Source organism: Vidua chalybeata, chromosome 1 (genome assembly GCF_026979565.1).
Source record: "Vidua chalybeata isolate OUT-0048 chromosome 1, bVidCha1 merged haplotype, whole genome shotgun sequence".
In the NCBI taxonomy this organism is placed as follows: domain Eukaryota; kingdom Metazoa; phylum Chordata; class Aves; order Passeriformes; family Viduidae; genus Vidua; species Vidua chalybeata.
Window position 1 is genome coordinate 81,021,753 of NC_071530.1, and position 16,885 is coordinate 81,038,637.

A 16,885-nucleotide genomic window follows, 5' to 3' on the forward strand; every position below is an offset into this window, starting at 1 on the left:
TTGTGTTAATATGGAAATGTTATAGCAACATTACTAAGCTAAAACTTAGATATTGAAAAAATGCAACATTCATTACTAGTAAGACTTTTATTTCACTTACTCTTGTGGTTAAACATCCCATCATCAGATAACTTGAATTTATTACAGCCCTTTGTTGGGATTCCCGTGTTAGGCTACAGTGAGATTAGAAGTGTTGAAGCAAACTAATTTTACCCCGTGAAGAAGCCATCATCCCTGTTACTGAATTAACAGTTCTCACACACTGTGCTTGCAGTTATTCAAAGGACAGGAGCAAAAAATAGCATGTCTGGGTATGAATGCGTCACACTGCAACTTGGCTTGCTCTTTGATGCTCTGTTTACTAACACATGCACACACACTCACTATCTAAAGGCTTTTTTAAGTCTTCCTCTTCTATTTCTTCTGTGACTTTTGGATCTGAGAGTCATACTTTTAACTCTGAACTGTTGACTCCTTCAGTATTCCCATAGGGCCTCTCTGTACTGCAAAGGTTCCCTTAAAAACATTTTTTTGCTCCTCCAGACCAAAGAGCTGAGCTCTTTTGGCCGATTACCTTTACAATGTGCACGCTTTTGCCTGCTCTTAGATATTTTTTGTCTGTTTCTATGAGTGCTCATTATCGGCATGTTGCATGGTAAAAGTCTCCTCAGAGCTGTTAGTGTTGGCCTCATGGTAGACTTTTATATAATTTTTTTAATCCAAAGAATAATAAAACTACATACAAATTTTCAGGTTTATGATCACGAGGCTTTTCTGTGGCAAGGACATAAATTTACTCTTTCCAGAACTGATTCTGTTGTACACAGGACTGCTTTGTATTACAACTATTAGAAACATTTTTCTAATGGTGTTTTCTTCGTTCATCTAATTTCCTTTAAATCCAGACATCCTATTTTATCTTGACATATTCAAGGTCTCACATGTGGATATTATTCAGTTCAAGAATTTTTAAGGGGCCTTGTGAGCATTCTGCAGGTTCTTTTCATCCCATAATCCTCAACTGTTGTTGAACATTCCAAATGATTTGAAGTATATTATCAGGTTAATGTATTATCAAATTAACTAGGGTGCCACTATAAGCAATAGCAGCAAGATCAGTTTGCCAGGAACAGCTCTCCCAACTTACCCTCAGAAATGGAAAAGAAAAGCAATATTTTTCATGTAACCACATTTAGATTAATAGCATAAAATAACTCAAAGTGTAATAAGGATAAATGTAACTTTTTTGTCCATTTATTTTGCAAAAATAAGTACAGAAGTATGTTCAGAGGTGCTTGTCCAGTGTGGACACAATTGTCCAATTGTGTAAAAAGACCTGTTATTTCTGCTTCTTTGTCTTTGTGGTTCCTTTAATACTTGAGAGTTTTGTCTTTTCAGACAAAGCCCAGGGCACAGGCACATCTCTGTCAGTTGTAACACCTCAGTACAGGGGAGTCATATCCAGTCTATGGTTGCTACATTTTACGTCCCCAGAAGATACCTGTTCAGGTTTTTTTCCCTTTTTTAGCAGCCCATGGGATTTTTGGATAAACAAAATTGCTGTTTCAGTCCTTCTCAGAATATAAGATGTACAAAACGGTATGGAGGAAAATTGTTCAGATTTTAGTGAATGCAGTTTTAAATTTTCCTATAACACTATTGCTGTAACTTAGTTTCTTCATTATTATATATATTTTCTTGAACTCCATTTGTGCATTTATGAGGGAATCTTTAATTTTTGGATAAAAGTGTTAGTAAAAAAAAAATAGTAGCAAAACTATTGTAGTTGCAAAAGAAAAACAGATGTATAATTTTAAATAAAGAATGGATGAAGATGCAGTTTTCTGTACTTAAAAAAACCCCTCACAGAGCAGGGGAATTTGTTTCTTAAGCCATAAAACAGGAGAAGCTTGATATTAAAGTTACTTTCTCATGGGTTTTCCCTACAATGAAAATACAAGTTAATTTCTTTGTTTTATGATTTAGGGAACAAGTATCCCAATTTTTCTAAGTAATGTTTCAGGTGTAGTCACATGTAAATTACTTGAAGGAAAGAACAGAATTGAGTGATAGTGTAAAATGTGTCTTCTTTCAAAGGCCTTTCAAGAACAAACTGGAATTTATTTTATATTAATGACATCAGTTGTCTATCAGTTGTCTATAATGGTAACTTCTGTATATCTTGGAATCAAGTAAGAGATGTGTCTTTGTTCAGATCATAGGTCTAATGACACCTTTCCAATTACTTTACTTAAGGAGTTCCCTTAGGATCACAGGAAACAAGTGTTCTTCACATTTCAGAATAAAGGTGGGTGGTGTTAAAAGAGCCCACAATCATTCTACCAGAGCTGAGAGAGGTTCTTGAGGCATCTGCTTTGTCGCACAAATTAAATGTTAGAAGAGACCCAAACCTTCTGTAGGTTTGTGGTAAAATATAGGTATAGCACTGGTTGGAAACACAGAAAGCAAAACTTCTGTTAAGGCCTCAGAAAAAATAAGTGAAACTCACTTGGCTTCTGTCTCAAACCTCTAGGACTGTAATTCTTTGCTGTTCTCTTAGTTTTTCTCTGCTGCTTACCTGTGATCAGCTGGTACTGAACTCTCACCCCAATAAGCTCTCCAGCCTTCATCTCTGACTAGGACCTTGTAGACGTCAAACTCTCTGCCTTGTATTGTGTCACTCTTCAAATGGAAACTGATTCTTCCACTGCTGAAAATGTTGTTCATGCAGCTGGCATGCTCACTGCTCACAGGTTTATTCTTTGACTTGTATGAAAAATTAGGATTATGACAAAAAGTAGTTAGGGCAAATCAGGTGTATGGTACAATTCCAGTAAAAAAAAAAAAAAAAACAAACCTCCAGGGAGTTGTCATTAATCCTTACTTTATTTCTTGTTACACAGCCCATTATGTATAAATGTGGCGCAATTTCATTTCTTTTCCTTTCTTCTCTAAGAGAAACAGGTTGACTTCTTGGCTTCATGCTTATCTCAAGTTCCCCATCTGTGATCATTCTTGTCAAACCAGAATCTAGCACAAAGTCTGTTTTTTGATTGGAAGTGACACTTCTGAAATGAGCCTGACCTTCTTTTTCACCTTCTGTCAGGAGCCTTAACGTATAAGAGCAACATTTCAAGTTATATATCATTAAGAATTGACTGTCACACCTCTTTAGCATGCTTGCTAAATGGCCTATAAATTCTTCTATGTATGTGAAATAGAAGGTTTAAGGCAATAATATTTCAAAAAGCATAAAAAATAAACCCGCCAGATATGTCTTTTCATGTGGTGAGACCACTGTTTTACCAAGTATGCTTCATCCTCTACCAAGCCATACCAAGCTAATAAGCACAGAAACAGAGAATTGGTGGCAGGTCCTGGGTTTAACCAATAATGTGAACTGTGATTAGGGATGAAAGGCTGTGTTGCCAATACATTCTTGCTCAGAAAGAATATTATTTCCACTTGTTGCTTCCTTGTCTTGCACAAAGTGATTATGTCAAATACTGGGGAGCAAGAATCAACTGTCTTGAGCGATTCCTTACAGAGCATTTGGAAAACCATTTCTGCTTGCTTTCTTGCCAACACAGCATCTTCCCAGATACTCTGTGAGCCTCTCAGTGTCATGTATAGCCAATTTGTTTTCAAAGTCAAAACTGCAGGGTTATTAAATATAATTTGTATTTGTCAGTTTGTGGAACATACTGCAAAGCCAATTAGCTTCAGATTTCTGTGGAGAGGAGAAGGACATGCAGCTTTAACTCCATCACCCTTCATTTGGGAAGGGTCTGTTTTTAAGCAAAGAGAAAATGTACAAACTGAATTAATATTTTTTCTTAGCTAATATTAAGCATAATATTAAAAGTGAAATAAAAGCATTGACAACAAAAGTTCAGTGAAGGCATTATTTTAAGAGTGTAATGTACAATGTAAAGTACAATTTAGATTTATTAATATCTGAGATTAACTATAATGATTCGATACATTTAAATATTTTGAAAGCATTTCAAATACCTTTCCTGTAATTGTAAATGTTGTTGCATCAAACTGGGAGGGATACCATTATTTATGCAATGAGGTCTGCTCTCTCCCACCATGCTCCTGTAGTCTCTGTGTCAGTTAACACCTGCATTTATATTCACCACCTTTATTTAGGTCTGAATATCTAAACTGAAGTTTGACTTGATGTAAACAGTGGTATTCTCGCCTGCTTAGTGTCAGCTGCATGGATTCTGAAATTAAGTGTATTTTTGTTGCTGAATTTCTGATTTCTACTCTTGACAGCATTGGCCAATTCACCTCTTGGACAAAGGTGTCCAAAAGAGGTTATTGGAGTGACATGTCTAGGGAGAGCTGGCAGAGATTGCCACAGCTACTGAGACATGCAGGATGAGATATCAGTGTCTTCGTAGGGGACATGTTAGTTTAAAAGTCTTTGGCATTTCAGAAATGGTTTTAGTAAGCACTGTGTAATTATTCATATGAATTTTGTCACTGCTGCTTCAAGGAGTATAGCTACAGTGTTATCAGACTATCCCAAATGTCTAGGATCATTGGAGAGAGGTCTAGATGGTTTTAGACATTGCTGGGGTTTGTTTTAATTTTTTCCTAGATATTTTAGTAGTGGTATTTCATACAGACTGGGGTAAAGAAAGTTTTCACATGTAAAAGATTAAAATAAAATGCTGGTTTTTTGTTATCACAGGAAAACCTGTTGTCATGTGATACCCATTTAAAAGCAAACCCCACCAATTTGAGGTTGTTAGTACAAATCCCAAAATCTGCAGAGTATACGTCTCTGAGTTGAAGCCTTCTCAGGTATTTAGTAGAATTGCACTATAAATATGGATTTACTTTCATTAATATGAGAAAGGTTGTTGTAGATAATCTATTGTGCGGCGCAGGAAAGCGTCTCGATGAGTGATTTTTTTCTCCTCTCAAAGTTCCTTACAATTATGAAAATTTGGACATTTTATTAGCGTACTCTTACTATCACAAGTCTGTTGTTCTTAAAAGATCTTGGTATTTGGCTTTTTATTTTTCTTGACTTTCATCTTTTTTTTGCACCAGTCTGGGGAAATGAGAGATTTGTATCTCACCCACGTAACAAGCGGTTTGTCAGCTTCAACCACAATATATGTGGGTAATTTCAGCTGAAGGAGGGAAGCCTGGAAGGAATATTTGTTTATGACTTTTTTTTTTTTTTTTTCTCCTTAGTATAAGCTAGGAAGAGTTGTCCTCTTTTTCAGAGGCTCCTACTGCAGCCTCAGTCTATTTCAAATAGACCTTCCTGATCATTCCTGATGGGCTGCAACAGTACAGTAACTCTTCCAGTAATTTACTGGGTGGAGGTGTTTACTGGGTGAGGATGCTGCCTCAGTTCATTAATATTTAGCAATGCAAACTGCAAAGCAACTTCTGCCATACTTAAACCACTGTTTTAGATATTGACTCTAATACCACTTGGGGAAATTTGTTTGTTTGTTTGTTTGTTCAGGTGATTGATGTTTATGAAATACGAAATAAATGAGTGAAGGTCAGGCAAATCTCCTTTGCAATAGCTTCTTTGCTTACCCATGTCAGTTCTGCATGCCCTGCAGCAGTTGGGCTCTACAGCTTCAGGCGCTGGTCTCAGCTACACAAAAGACACCAGAAGCCATTAAGCCCTACAGTGAAGAGGCTGCCACAGACTCAGCAGGTGTCATGGTTTAACCCCAGTCAGCAACCAAACCCACACAGCCCTCACTCATTGGGGTGGGGGCGAAGAAGAGTGAAAGTGAGAAGATATGTAGGTTGAGGTAAAAGCAATTTAATGAGGAAAGCAAAAGCCCCACATGCAAGCAAAGCAAAGGAAGGAATTCATTCACTGCTTCCCATTGGGCAGGCAAGAACGCTTCCCATCTTCAGCCATCCCCCGGAAAGCAGAGCTCCATGATGCATAACAATGATTTGGGTAAACAAGCCCCATCCCTCCAAATGTCCTCCCTTCCTTCCTCTTCCCCATAGCTTTATATTCTGAGTCTGACACCATGTGGTATGGAATGTCCCCTTGTTCAGCTGGAGTCAGCTGTCCTGACTGTATTGCCTCCCCTGTGCATCCCCATTCTCCTCGTTCGTGAGGTGGGATAGGTGCAGAAAAGGCTGTGTCAGTGTTACTCAGCTGTGAATAAAACATCCCTGGGTTCTCAGCACTGTTTCCAGCACCAATTCAAAACGTGGCCCCATACCAACTACTTTGAAGGTAATTACCCCAGCCAAATCCAGCACCATATGGTGAACAGTGACACCCTCCCTTTGCAGCCACTCAGCTGCTCTGGGCGCACACATCGCATGTGACGAGCACTGCAGGACGTTTTCCAGGGTCACTGAATTTCCTGTGCTTTCACATGCATGTGTGGTACCAAAGATTTTCATCATTATTACGTGGACTCTGAGGCAGCACAGCATCTTGGGAAAAAGGTCTTCCCTCACAGTTGATGATAAATTAATGCAATCATGCTGAAAGTGACTTGCAAGAAGGGCAGGGAAATGCAGTAATTTGTCTCTTTTTTTTAAATATTTTCTTATTACTGGGCAGAATGGCAAAACAACATTAAATATTAATTTATCTGCTAGATAATTTCTAGTGCTTTTTATGTACCAGCACAGCATGAACATTTATATAGAGCTCTACTTATATCTACTTAGTTGATTTTCAGTACTTCTTGGGATCATACGAGGGTAAATAGCTGAGCATAAAAAAAATCATACCCCCACAAAGGGATATACCCCCTCATATGTGTAGATCTGATATATTTGATGCATTTCATGTGCTTTGTCTTTGAAATAATACACCCTGTGCAAACACTCTTTAGTTGCATAATGCATAATTGGTGCAAGTTGGAATGAGACTAGTGAAGACTTGAACTGGTGCCCTTGGACATCACAAGTCATTCATTAGTGGACGTACTAAGGTGCAAAACCTAAACCTGGTGTGAAGTCAGATTTGACCTGTAAGATATGTCTCTCATTAGTTTTCAAAAAAAGTCTGACAGTGTGAATGATTGAATTCTGAGAGTTAAAATAAGAAGCAGACTTTAATGTAATTTTTATGAGCTGGAAAGAGCTCATTTCTAGCAAGGCTGGTGATTTATAAGGAGGAAAAAGAAGAACTGAGTCACATGCACTGAAAACAATCTATTGGTTTAAAGGCAGAAATGCATTAAAAATTTCAAAGACACAGCCCCATAATAGTGTCATTTGAAGGCATTGTTTCTCCAGAAGGCATTTGTCCTCTACTTTCTCAACCATCACTGGGCATTGCCATGCCAGTTCTTTTAAACGATGATAACATTTGTCCAGTGTAGTGAGTTTCACATCTGAGCTGCTTTTTAATAACTGCTTATGTGTATGAAATGGCTCCTCTAGCTTTCCGCTTTGGTGTTTGTTCTGATTTAATTTAGAAAAGAATAGTGGATTTCACTCCTAAATGTGTCAGTCACACAAAACCTTGTTGAAATTGGGTTAGTTGTTATTAGGGAAGACTTGATGGATTGTCCCTTAAAATATATGTATTTTATTTTTAAAGTTCATGGAAGTAAAATTATGGTGGATACTTTCTGAAAACAAGAGGTTCTAGGTCTTTCCCAGTGCAAGTATTATTGTACACTCATAACTAGTTAAATTAACTGTTGCAGATTTAAACCAAGAGTTATTTTGACTTATGCTATCAGTTTAGTAGCCATTTAATGTTATGGTACAGATTTTTTGCTTATATAGACAAAGTAACCTCTCATCCAAGGTACTGAAAGGTTTACCTTTTATTGTGTTACACAATATGGACATGTCAGAAGTGTTAGAAAAGGTATTTTAATAAAAAGTTAAGGCTTTTTCCTAACAGCTGCATTAGTGCCATGAATTATTAAAATCTCTTTATCTGTACAAAACAAAACAAAATATACAATATATATATGTAAGTAGATTTCCATTTAAAATTTCATTAAAAGTGCAGTCCACATCTTACTTTTGTTTAAAAGTCAAAAAGAAAGTCTGTGTCTTTTCCTTTGAGATGTTTCGTACATAGGTGCAAGTGTTGTGTGCTCCACTGGAGAAGAGAATCCCTATCCTCCTGGAATAAAGTATTTCCTTCTGGTAAGAGTGGGATTTGTGCAATAACCTACCAGTTGTTCAGGTTTAAATATTGCACATCTTGGATATCAGACTTGGATTGTTTTTCATGGCAAAACTCAGTATGTGATGAGAGGAACAGTGTGTTTTGTGAGGGCTGGTTCTATCAGTTGCACTGGAGTCTCAGACCACACAGCTTGCTGGCTGAATACCTCCTTCACTCTCATTGTGAGAAGCCAGAAGTTGTGCCATTGAGGAAGACTTGTCACACTTGTGCCTTTCATGGGATGGAGGGCTTACAGCCTTGAATGATTTCATTTTCCATAGTGGCATTCTGTATTGTTTTTCTTCTCATGGGAAGAGAAAGAATGTGGAGAACTGAGAAGGATGTGAAAAGAAAATCTCTTCTCCCCATGCAAGTTCTAGATTTGCCCCTTAAGATAACGTTCATTGGGCTTTTGTTCCCACACACAAAAAAATAAAGCATACAGTGAGAAGTGGTTTTGTTATGTCACCTAGCTAAAACATTGGGATTTCTGCCAATCTTACAGCTCGTCTGTATGGAATGCTGAGTAGGAAATTTGGTTCCTCCATGAAGAATCACATGATGTGCAAAAATTGAGAACATCTGTTTATGGGCAGATGCCTTCACAGATGTTATCGTTTCAACTGAGGCAATTCTCAAATGTATTTCACTGTTCCTTGCTGACAATCTGATTTGTGCTTTCCAACAGTGGGATGGCGTAGGACCTCTCCCAGACTGTGCAGAACCACCCAAAGGAATCCAGATGCTGTGGCACCCTTCAATAGTCAAACCCTACCTCACACTTCTTTCTGAGTGCTCTAATCCAGACACGCTGGAGGGGGCAGCGGGGGCACTGCAGAACTTGGCTGCTGGGAGTTGGAAGGTAGGAATATTAACCCAATACGTATTTCCTCTTCAATTTTGAAACCACCCTACAGCTGACAGCAGGTTGGTGATATAAATGTATCTAATTGCTTCTGGTAGTGGAATAATCTTCTGTTCTCATAGAACTATCTGAAGTCAAGTCTGAGGTAGTATTTCAATTCCTAAGTAGTCATATCATAGCAAATGTCAGCATACAGCAATGAAGATCACATCGGTCAAGTCAAGTATGAAAAATTGCCACTGAAAACCAATATCCAAATATGGAGAATGAGGAGAAGCAGTTCTTTATGAACCTGGGTGACAGAGCCGTGAAAAATGAGCCAAAAATGCCATATTGCAAATGTGGCAATCAAATGAAACCATATTGTTTTGTCACTGCAGAAGCTGATTGACATTCTGTCCCTTAGAAGGCAGGGCATGGCAGAGCAAGACATAAATGATGTGACACCAATACAAGTAATCTTAGCATCTACTTTTTTTAAAAATTAAGCATTATTAAAATACATTCATAATATGACTAATTATATACAATGAGTAAGGAAACATCCAATCAAGGCACTCTACTCCAGCTAATCCAATTTTTCAATTATATTCGAAAGCACTGTTTTTCTTTTATGTATTACTTGCAGTATGTCAAGTAAAAAAATTAAGAAAATACTTGCAGATTTAGAACAGATCAGTAAAATTCATTAAAAAACATTGAACTTTGTTTACTTTTTAGGGCAACTTTCCTGATGGTAAACTGGTTTAATTGGGTGAAAGTACTAACTGTGTAATGCTATGGTGTAACTATAATGCATTGATTTTAAATTAACTCTCAGCAGGAATTTTTCTCATTTACAGTGAAAACAGTCATGTACAGGGAAATGCACTGATCAAAGTTATGTCTCAGAAGGTATCCTGTTGGGTTTTAAGCAGTTGGGCATTCATATGTGATATGTAAATACCAATTTAATTAGGCATTCATTTTGAAATATTAGCACTGACACTAAGAAATTGCTTTCTTTTTCACAGAAAGTTTTATTGGAAGTTGGGTTGGCACACTCGCTGGCTGTTCCAAGGCATGTTTTTGGGGCTTTTTTAATAATGGTTTTCCACCAGACTTATAATATGTTATTGACTGTTGCATTCAGTGGCATGTAAAATGATTTAACAAAGTATCTGTTCATGATTTTTGTCCTATGTAAGCACTGTGCCTGAAAATCATTATGGTTTTATTATTCCCATGTTCTAGACTGCTTCAGATGGTGTAATCCTGGCAGCAGAATGCAATAAATGTGGTCTATCCATCTGGGAATGGGTGTAGCCCTGGTCCAAATGAGAAAACAATGCATGCACATTTGCCAGCACTAATAGAAGTGCTAAAATCCAAGTGGTGTCCCCTCTCCCATTTCTAATAAATCTGTATAGCTGTCATCCTTTAGTTGGCAGAAGTGTACAGTGAAAGGAAGGGAGGCTCTGCAGAGCTCTTTGGTGAGTGCTGGCTTAGAAAAACCGGTTTTGGACTTTAATACTATCTGTGCTGATACCATGGGAAAAGCTGAGTTGTTCTCATATTGCTTTATTTTTCTAAAGATTCACCAATTCTATTACAAGGGATGTGCAGACACAGAATGAATATCCTTAATTTCACATGTCATACTAGCCATTTTTGTGAGGGGAGTAATCCTCTTTGGGGATTACATAAGCATTGATGTTTCCACCTTTTGACCTCTCCTTTCCGCTGCTGCAGTCCAAATATAAAATGACTGAAATAAAAGATAGAAAACTCTTAAAAGAAGAAGTTATTCCTAAGGGAGATTTAAATTTTTTTAGTTCCTCCAACAAATGGTAATTGTATAAAGAATGGAATTTTTTTTTTTTTACTTGAATTCTTTCAAGAAGAACTTTATGATGTACTGAGAGACAGAAGAGCAAACTGTATGAAGATAAACAATGTTGCTATTAATAGCAATAGCAATTGTGGGCTTTTCCCAATTAGCATTATTTTAATGCCAGAAGAATCACAGACTGTATGAAGCACCCAGCCTACCAGGTGTGCTCACACACTACTGAAGATACAGTCTCTTCTGGAAAAAAAATACAATGCAACTGATACACTTGCACAATTCTTTCCTATCTGTTTCACCCTTTTGGTTCCTCTGGTACAAAGCTGTCTAATCCTCTTGGGTGGCCAAGAGGGAATATTTTTAACACAGGCAGTGCTTAGCCAGTGCTATTACGGAGAGAAAGTGAGCAGATAAAAGGAAGCCTGAGTAATTTTTAAAAAATAAAAAGTTATGTAGGGGATTTAGATAAATGTCTACCACTAGAATTAACAAACAATATGTGTCTAAATCCCCTAGACTGCTTTGGAGAATTTCAGACACAAAAAGAAAGCAGGTGTATGTAGCTTTAAGGATTACTAGCTCAGAAAGGCTGAAAGTTTTCATTATTTCAAGGAGTATAGTTTCTCAGGGATACATACACATAAAATCAACACATGCACATGGTGAAACATAATCTGTAGGACAATTTTAGCACTGCTTCAGTTGCAGGAATTCCTTCTAAAGCCTAATAAATACTAACATAAAAGAAAAAAGTGGGACATACTTATATTTACAGACAATTTTTCTATGTCAAAATGAAACGCTTGGGACTAAAGTCTTAACATATATTACCCATCTGCCAAGTAAAACTTGGGAGTTTTTTATAATGACTAATGAAATATTTGGTCAGTGCAATTATTATTACACCAAGCACAATCTGTAAAAAAAACCAGAAAAGGAGCATCTTGGTGGCAAATACATTAAGAGATCCAAATGAAGGTTTATCAATAAAACAGGATACTGATTTTGAGGTAGGAGGAAGAATATTTTCAATGTGAAAATTTAACACAAATCTATAATAATCTATGACTGTGTATCTTGACTTTGGTGCATATTCTGGTTTTGAAAAAGATTGACAGCTTATATACAAAGCAGAACTCATTTTGGAAGAGACTGTTTCAGATAAACATGGACATTTGTTCATCTCACTGTTCTGCATCAGGATGTCATCACTTAAGGAGGATACTGGTATTGGAATATGAAGGAGAAGAACCATCTCTGTCATGGAATATTATCAGCACAGAGATACCTTTTTTGTTCTTGTGCTTACTTGATGCATCTATGAAAAATAGGATTGGCCCTTCTGGAATAGTATCTATGGAGACAGCCAATATGTAAGTCTTTTGGAAAGACTAGACAAATTAACATTTTCCACATCACTGCCAGGGTATCACATTGCCTAAGGTCCAACTGCTGCCCTGTACAGTGACCTGTGATGCCTCCTGACAGGTCTGGTGTCTGCCAGTAATGCAAACTCCAAGCACAGTGCTGCTACCTGACAGCAGTGGGACAGTTTGTCAGCCCTGGATCTGCACCCATCTACCACCTTCTGCTGAGTTCAGCTGCTACTTGGGACTGGAAGAGTTGCTGTTTTAGAGATGTCATTGCTTCCCAAAACATTTTATCCCATCAGTTCATAACCATGGTAGTCTCATGATATCCTGAACATCCTGCAGGCAGAAGGAGCAACACATGAAAAGCGTGGCCCTTGGGTTAGGCTTTGCTTCCTCTCATTGCCACTCTATGATTTTTTTTTTTTTTTTTGCCAAAGGATAGGCTTTTTTTAATTCTACTTGATGCAAACTTGAATATTAAAGCTGCTTAGAAATATGAAATAATAAAACTAGTGAAACATTTTCCTCATCAATCTTAGCTGGAGTTTTCCCTGAACAAATAAAGTTTGAGACATGTCTTTGGAAGCAGTGCAAACTCTTTATTTCCCATTAGGTATTAACTTTCACTGGGAGCTCTGTTATTTTTCTTTGCCACTTAATTTGTGTTTAACCAAATTTGTGCAAAAATGTAGAATAAGAAAAAAGGAGACTTTCTGATTCTCTCAGCTCTATTCTGAAGACACTTGACTGCTTATTAAAAAAAATTCTCCCATTATAACTCTTCAAACTAGAAGTTCTTTCTGCAATCTCATATATTTTTTTTTATTTTAATACCTTGGATTGAAAAAATTACATGGTTTAAAATTGCAAGAGTGATCCTGTAAAAGATGATCTTTTTATATGTAGTCTGGCATTAGTACTTCTCCTTAGATGGTGAAAATAAAAGTGGCAAGTTCTTTTTAGTTTTCACCTTGATCAATTGGCTATTAACACATTAAATCTGAGCCTGTAAAAAGTTATATGCAAAATGTCCTCAAGTTAACAATGTCAAGCATCCAAGGTTATGTCCCTTCTGAATAAAATTACCCTCTCAGGAAGAAAGGAAATATTAGGATATCTGCTTATTACTGTGTCTGTATGTATGTATCTGACAGTTGAATTTAGGCTGATGTCAGTTTATCTGCCAGACATTACTGCAATATTGCAAGACCTGTTGCTCTGAACTCATAGAATCACAAAAGAGCTCAGGTTGGCAGGGACCTCTCGAGGTCGTCTGGTCCAACCCCCTGCTTAAGCAAGGCCACCTAAAAGCAGTTGTCTGGGACCATGTCCAGGTGGTCTTCTGAATGTCTCTAAGACTGGAGACTCTACAACCTCTCTGGGCAACCTGTGCCAGTGCTCAGTCCCCTTCACAAGTAAAAAAGCAATTCCTGTTGTTCTGCAAAAGTCCTGTGTTTCAGTTATTGCCTGTTACCTCTGGTCCTACATCACCTTTGCTATTACATGCAGCTGGTAATGCAGTGTTGTCATCACAAGTGGCATTTCCTTAGTTTTGTCAAACCCTTAAAAATAATTTCTTCATTCATAAGATCCTTTTAAAAAAATACTAGCATTACTTACATAGGCAATACCTATCTTTTAAAACCAGGAAACAACACAATGGCTTACATCGGAACAGATAGCACACCTTCTCTGGGCCTTGCTTAGTCCCTTCTGTGCACTCAGTCTTCTGTCTCAGTTACTTTACAGGCTGTTATGAACTCCCTCATCTGCTTTAATGACAGGATGGCCAACTTCCTTTTCCTCACTATTGCTGATACAGGCCAGGATGCCCTTGGCCTTCTTGGCCACCTGGACACATGCTGGATCATGTTCAGCCACTGTCAAGAAGCACCCCCAGGTCCTTTTTCACTGGGCCACTTTCCAGCCACTCTGCCTCAGCTTGCAGCGCTGCCTGAGGTTGTTGTGATCCAAGGGCAAGAAGCATTAGATACCTCAGCCTTTTCCTCATCCCCTGTCACTGTGTTTCCCCCTGCATCCAATAAAGGATTGAGATTCTCCTTAGCCTTCTTTTTGTTGGTGTGTATTTATAAAACATTTTTGTTGTCTTTTACAGTAGTAGCCAGATTAAGTTCTAGGTGGACTTTGGCCCTTCTGATTTTCTCCCTGAAACCTCAGAACATCCATGTAATCATCCTGAGCTCCATACTTCTGAAGGGGGTGGAAAAACTCAGTTCATTTTTTCCTGAGCTCCAGCTTTGTTCAGCCCGGCTGCTGCTTTTCCCCATCAGCTTATCTTCTAACATACAGGGATGACTTGTTCCTCTCAACAACTGGAACAAGCTTTTAAGATTTCCTACTTGAACAATGTCTATCCTTCTTGGACTTCTTTGCCCTTCAGTACTGTCTCCCAAGGTACTCTGTGAACCAGTCTCCTACACAGCCCAAAGCTTGTCCTCTGCAAGCCCAAGGTCACAGTTCTGCTGACCCTCCTCCTTTCTTGTCCTTTGACTGTAACGTGAGGAGCAAGTGCTGCTCTGTTGAGGTCAGTACCAGTCTGATGAAACTATAGCATTCCTTGGTTGGTTCTTTCTAGCACCTCTCCTTTCTGTTCCATGTTTGATCATACTCATAGAATCAGCAGGGAATGACGAGGCTCTTTGGTTAGACTGCTGAATGTCCCTGCCTTTGATCCCTAATATATAGGTACAATACCCGTGTGAATGGTGTTTATGGGTCATTGGCATGATCTCTTGAGATAGGATAGATGCTATCTCACTCTTTGTTCCTCAGACAAGCCACCACATTTATTTTGTTAATTCCATGCAAGGGAAATCTGAATCTCACAGGAGCAAGAGCTCCATTAAGTAAATTATTAGATAAGGAAACTGAAAACATAAAAGGGACCATTTTAGACACAAGGTCAGTGCAGCTGCTTCAAAGAGTAGTGTGAGAAAGTTTCAAGCTCCTTACCAGCCAGACACTTGAAGATAATGAGTAATTATTTTCTAAGGCAGCAGACATCTAGGTTATCAATCTTCTCTTATCAGGCAAGGACATATTGTGGGTTCCTTGCCAGACTTTTTTGATGACTCTAGTTATTTATGTATTAACCCTTTGAAATTTCATCAGGTTGTTCCAGGAGAAAGTTTTCTTGGATTACAGTGAAGAGGCTTGCTTTCATTTTCTCCAAAATAGTAGTATTATGAATCTTTATGTGATGGAATGCAGAAGACCACTTATAACATACTATGTAATCAGCAAAGTCAATTTTTAAAATAACTAGTGCTTTATTCTGTCAGGAATTCCAATGCTTTGTTCTGTCAGGAATTCTTACCTGGGTAGAAGCACCTCATAAATGAGGCAGCATCAATTGTTAAAGGTAGATCTAGAGGACAGAAGACAAAATTGAAGGGACAGGACAATATTTAAAAATCAAGAGCTGCTGCTGCAAACACTTGTATCATAGACATCATGAGGAAATAAGCGTTGCCATCTGTGTGTGGAATGGGAGCACAGTAGTTCGTAGTGGCTTCATGTTCAAGGTAATCCCTTACTATAAGCAGTTGTCTTCCCGTGAGATGTGTCACTTTTGTCCCAAATCTTTTCTTTTTAAATTATGTTAGTTACAATGTTTGGGAAACTAATCGTAAAAGTTCTCAGATCATTTTGGAAACACAATACCTACTTGTACTGCAGAACCAAGAATGATGAGGTGCAAGGACAGTTCCTTACCAGTTTTGCCTTCCTGTTTGAGATAACTTCTGTTAACACAGTTTTATTTGATCTAGTTAATTCATTTAACTTTGTAACTTTACCCACTGTTTTTTTTTTTTCCTTTCTCTTTAAGCTTGACTACGGTTGTGGAGCAAGAGAAGAGTAACCAGTTAATACTTTTCTCTTGTCCCAACCCAAAGATATAGAGAACTTGCTGGTGGTATACCAGATAGGATCATTTCTGAGACCAGAACACTGCAATCAGGGGGCAGAAAATCCATGGGATGTCTCTTTCTGCTCTCTTCAGAAACTGCAGAAAGTTAACCAAGATTTCAGAGCTTTGCTCTCTGTCAGGTCATGTGACTTCTTAGGGATCCCAATAGAGTTATTTGAGTAAAGTAGATCTTCAAAGTAGAAGATCTTCGAGTAGATCTTAGTAATTTTCAAATATAGAAATATTTTCTTGTTTTCCTGATAGGTATATTACATTGAGTCTGATCAGACAGAGAGGAACATTAATTACTCATTGATCTTTAATTATTGAACATGCAGTTCTCTTTCATGGTCTGCTATTTTACTACTGTTAGCATGGACTCTTTCTAAGCCTTTCCTAGCAGACCTCAAGTCTCTCTAATCTTCCTGGTACTCTAGTTTGCTGAATGATTTAGTTTGCTTTGTTATGCCTGCTCCCCTGATTTAGCTTTCATGTTGTAGTTTATGTGTCAGTATTTCCCTTTAGTATTCAGTAACTCAATAGTCTTTTGGGTCACAGTGTTGAACTGTACCAGTACAAATCCAAATTCTAGTCAAAGCTGAAGTATGGAACAAAACAGTCTTCAGATACTTTGGGAACACTGATGTCAATGGCAGGAAAGTGAACCCATTCAAAATGCCAAGTGTATACAGTTGTTGGTATTTCTTGCATTTTACGTGGGGAATTGATTTTGGTA

General features: G+C 37.9%; 1 protein-coding gene across 11 annotated transcripts in view; it reads left to right on the top strand.

Moving 5' to 3' along the window:
- CTNND2 (catenin delta 2) overlaps nucleotides 1-16,885 on the top strand; it is a 631,469-nt gene that overhangs the window by 540,518 nt on the left and 74,066 nt on the right. For all 11 annotated transcript variants that reach the window (XR_008434168.1, XM_053959428.1, XM_053959656.1 and 8 more), the window contains one exon: nucleotides 8,841-9,014. Coding sequence is in view for 10 of the 11 variants with exons in the window: in XM_053959428.1 (XP_053815403.1) it covers nucleotides 8,841-9,014 (174 nt within the window). In the remaining variant the exon portion in view is untranslated. The remainder of the gene's footprint in view (nucleotides 1-8,840; nucleotides 9,015-16,885) is intronic.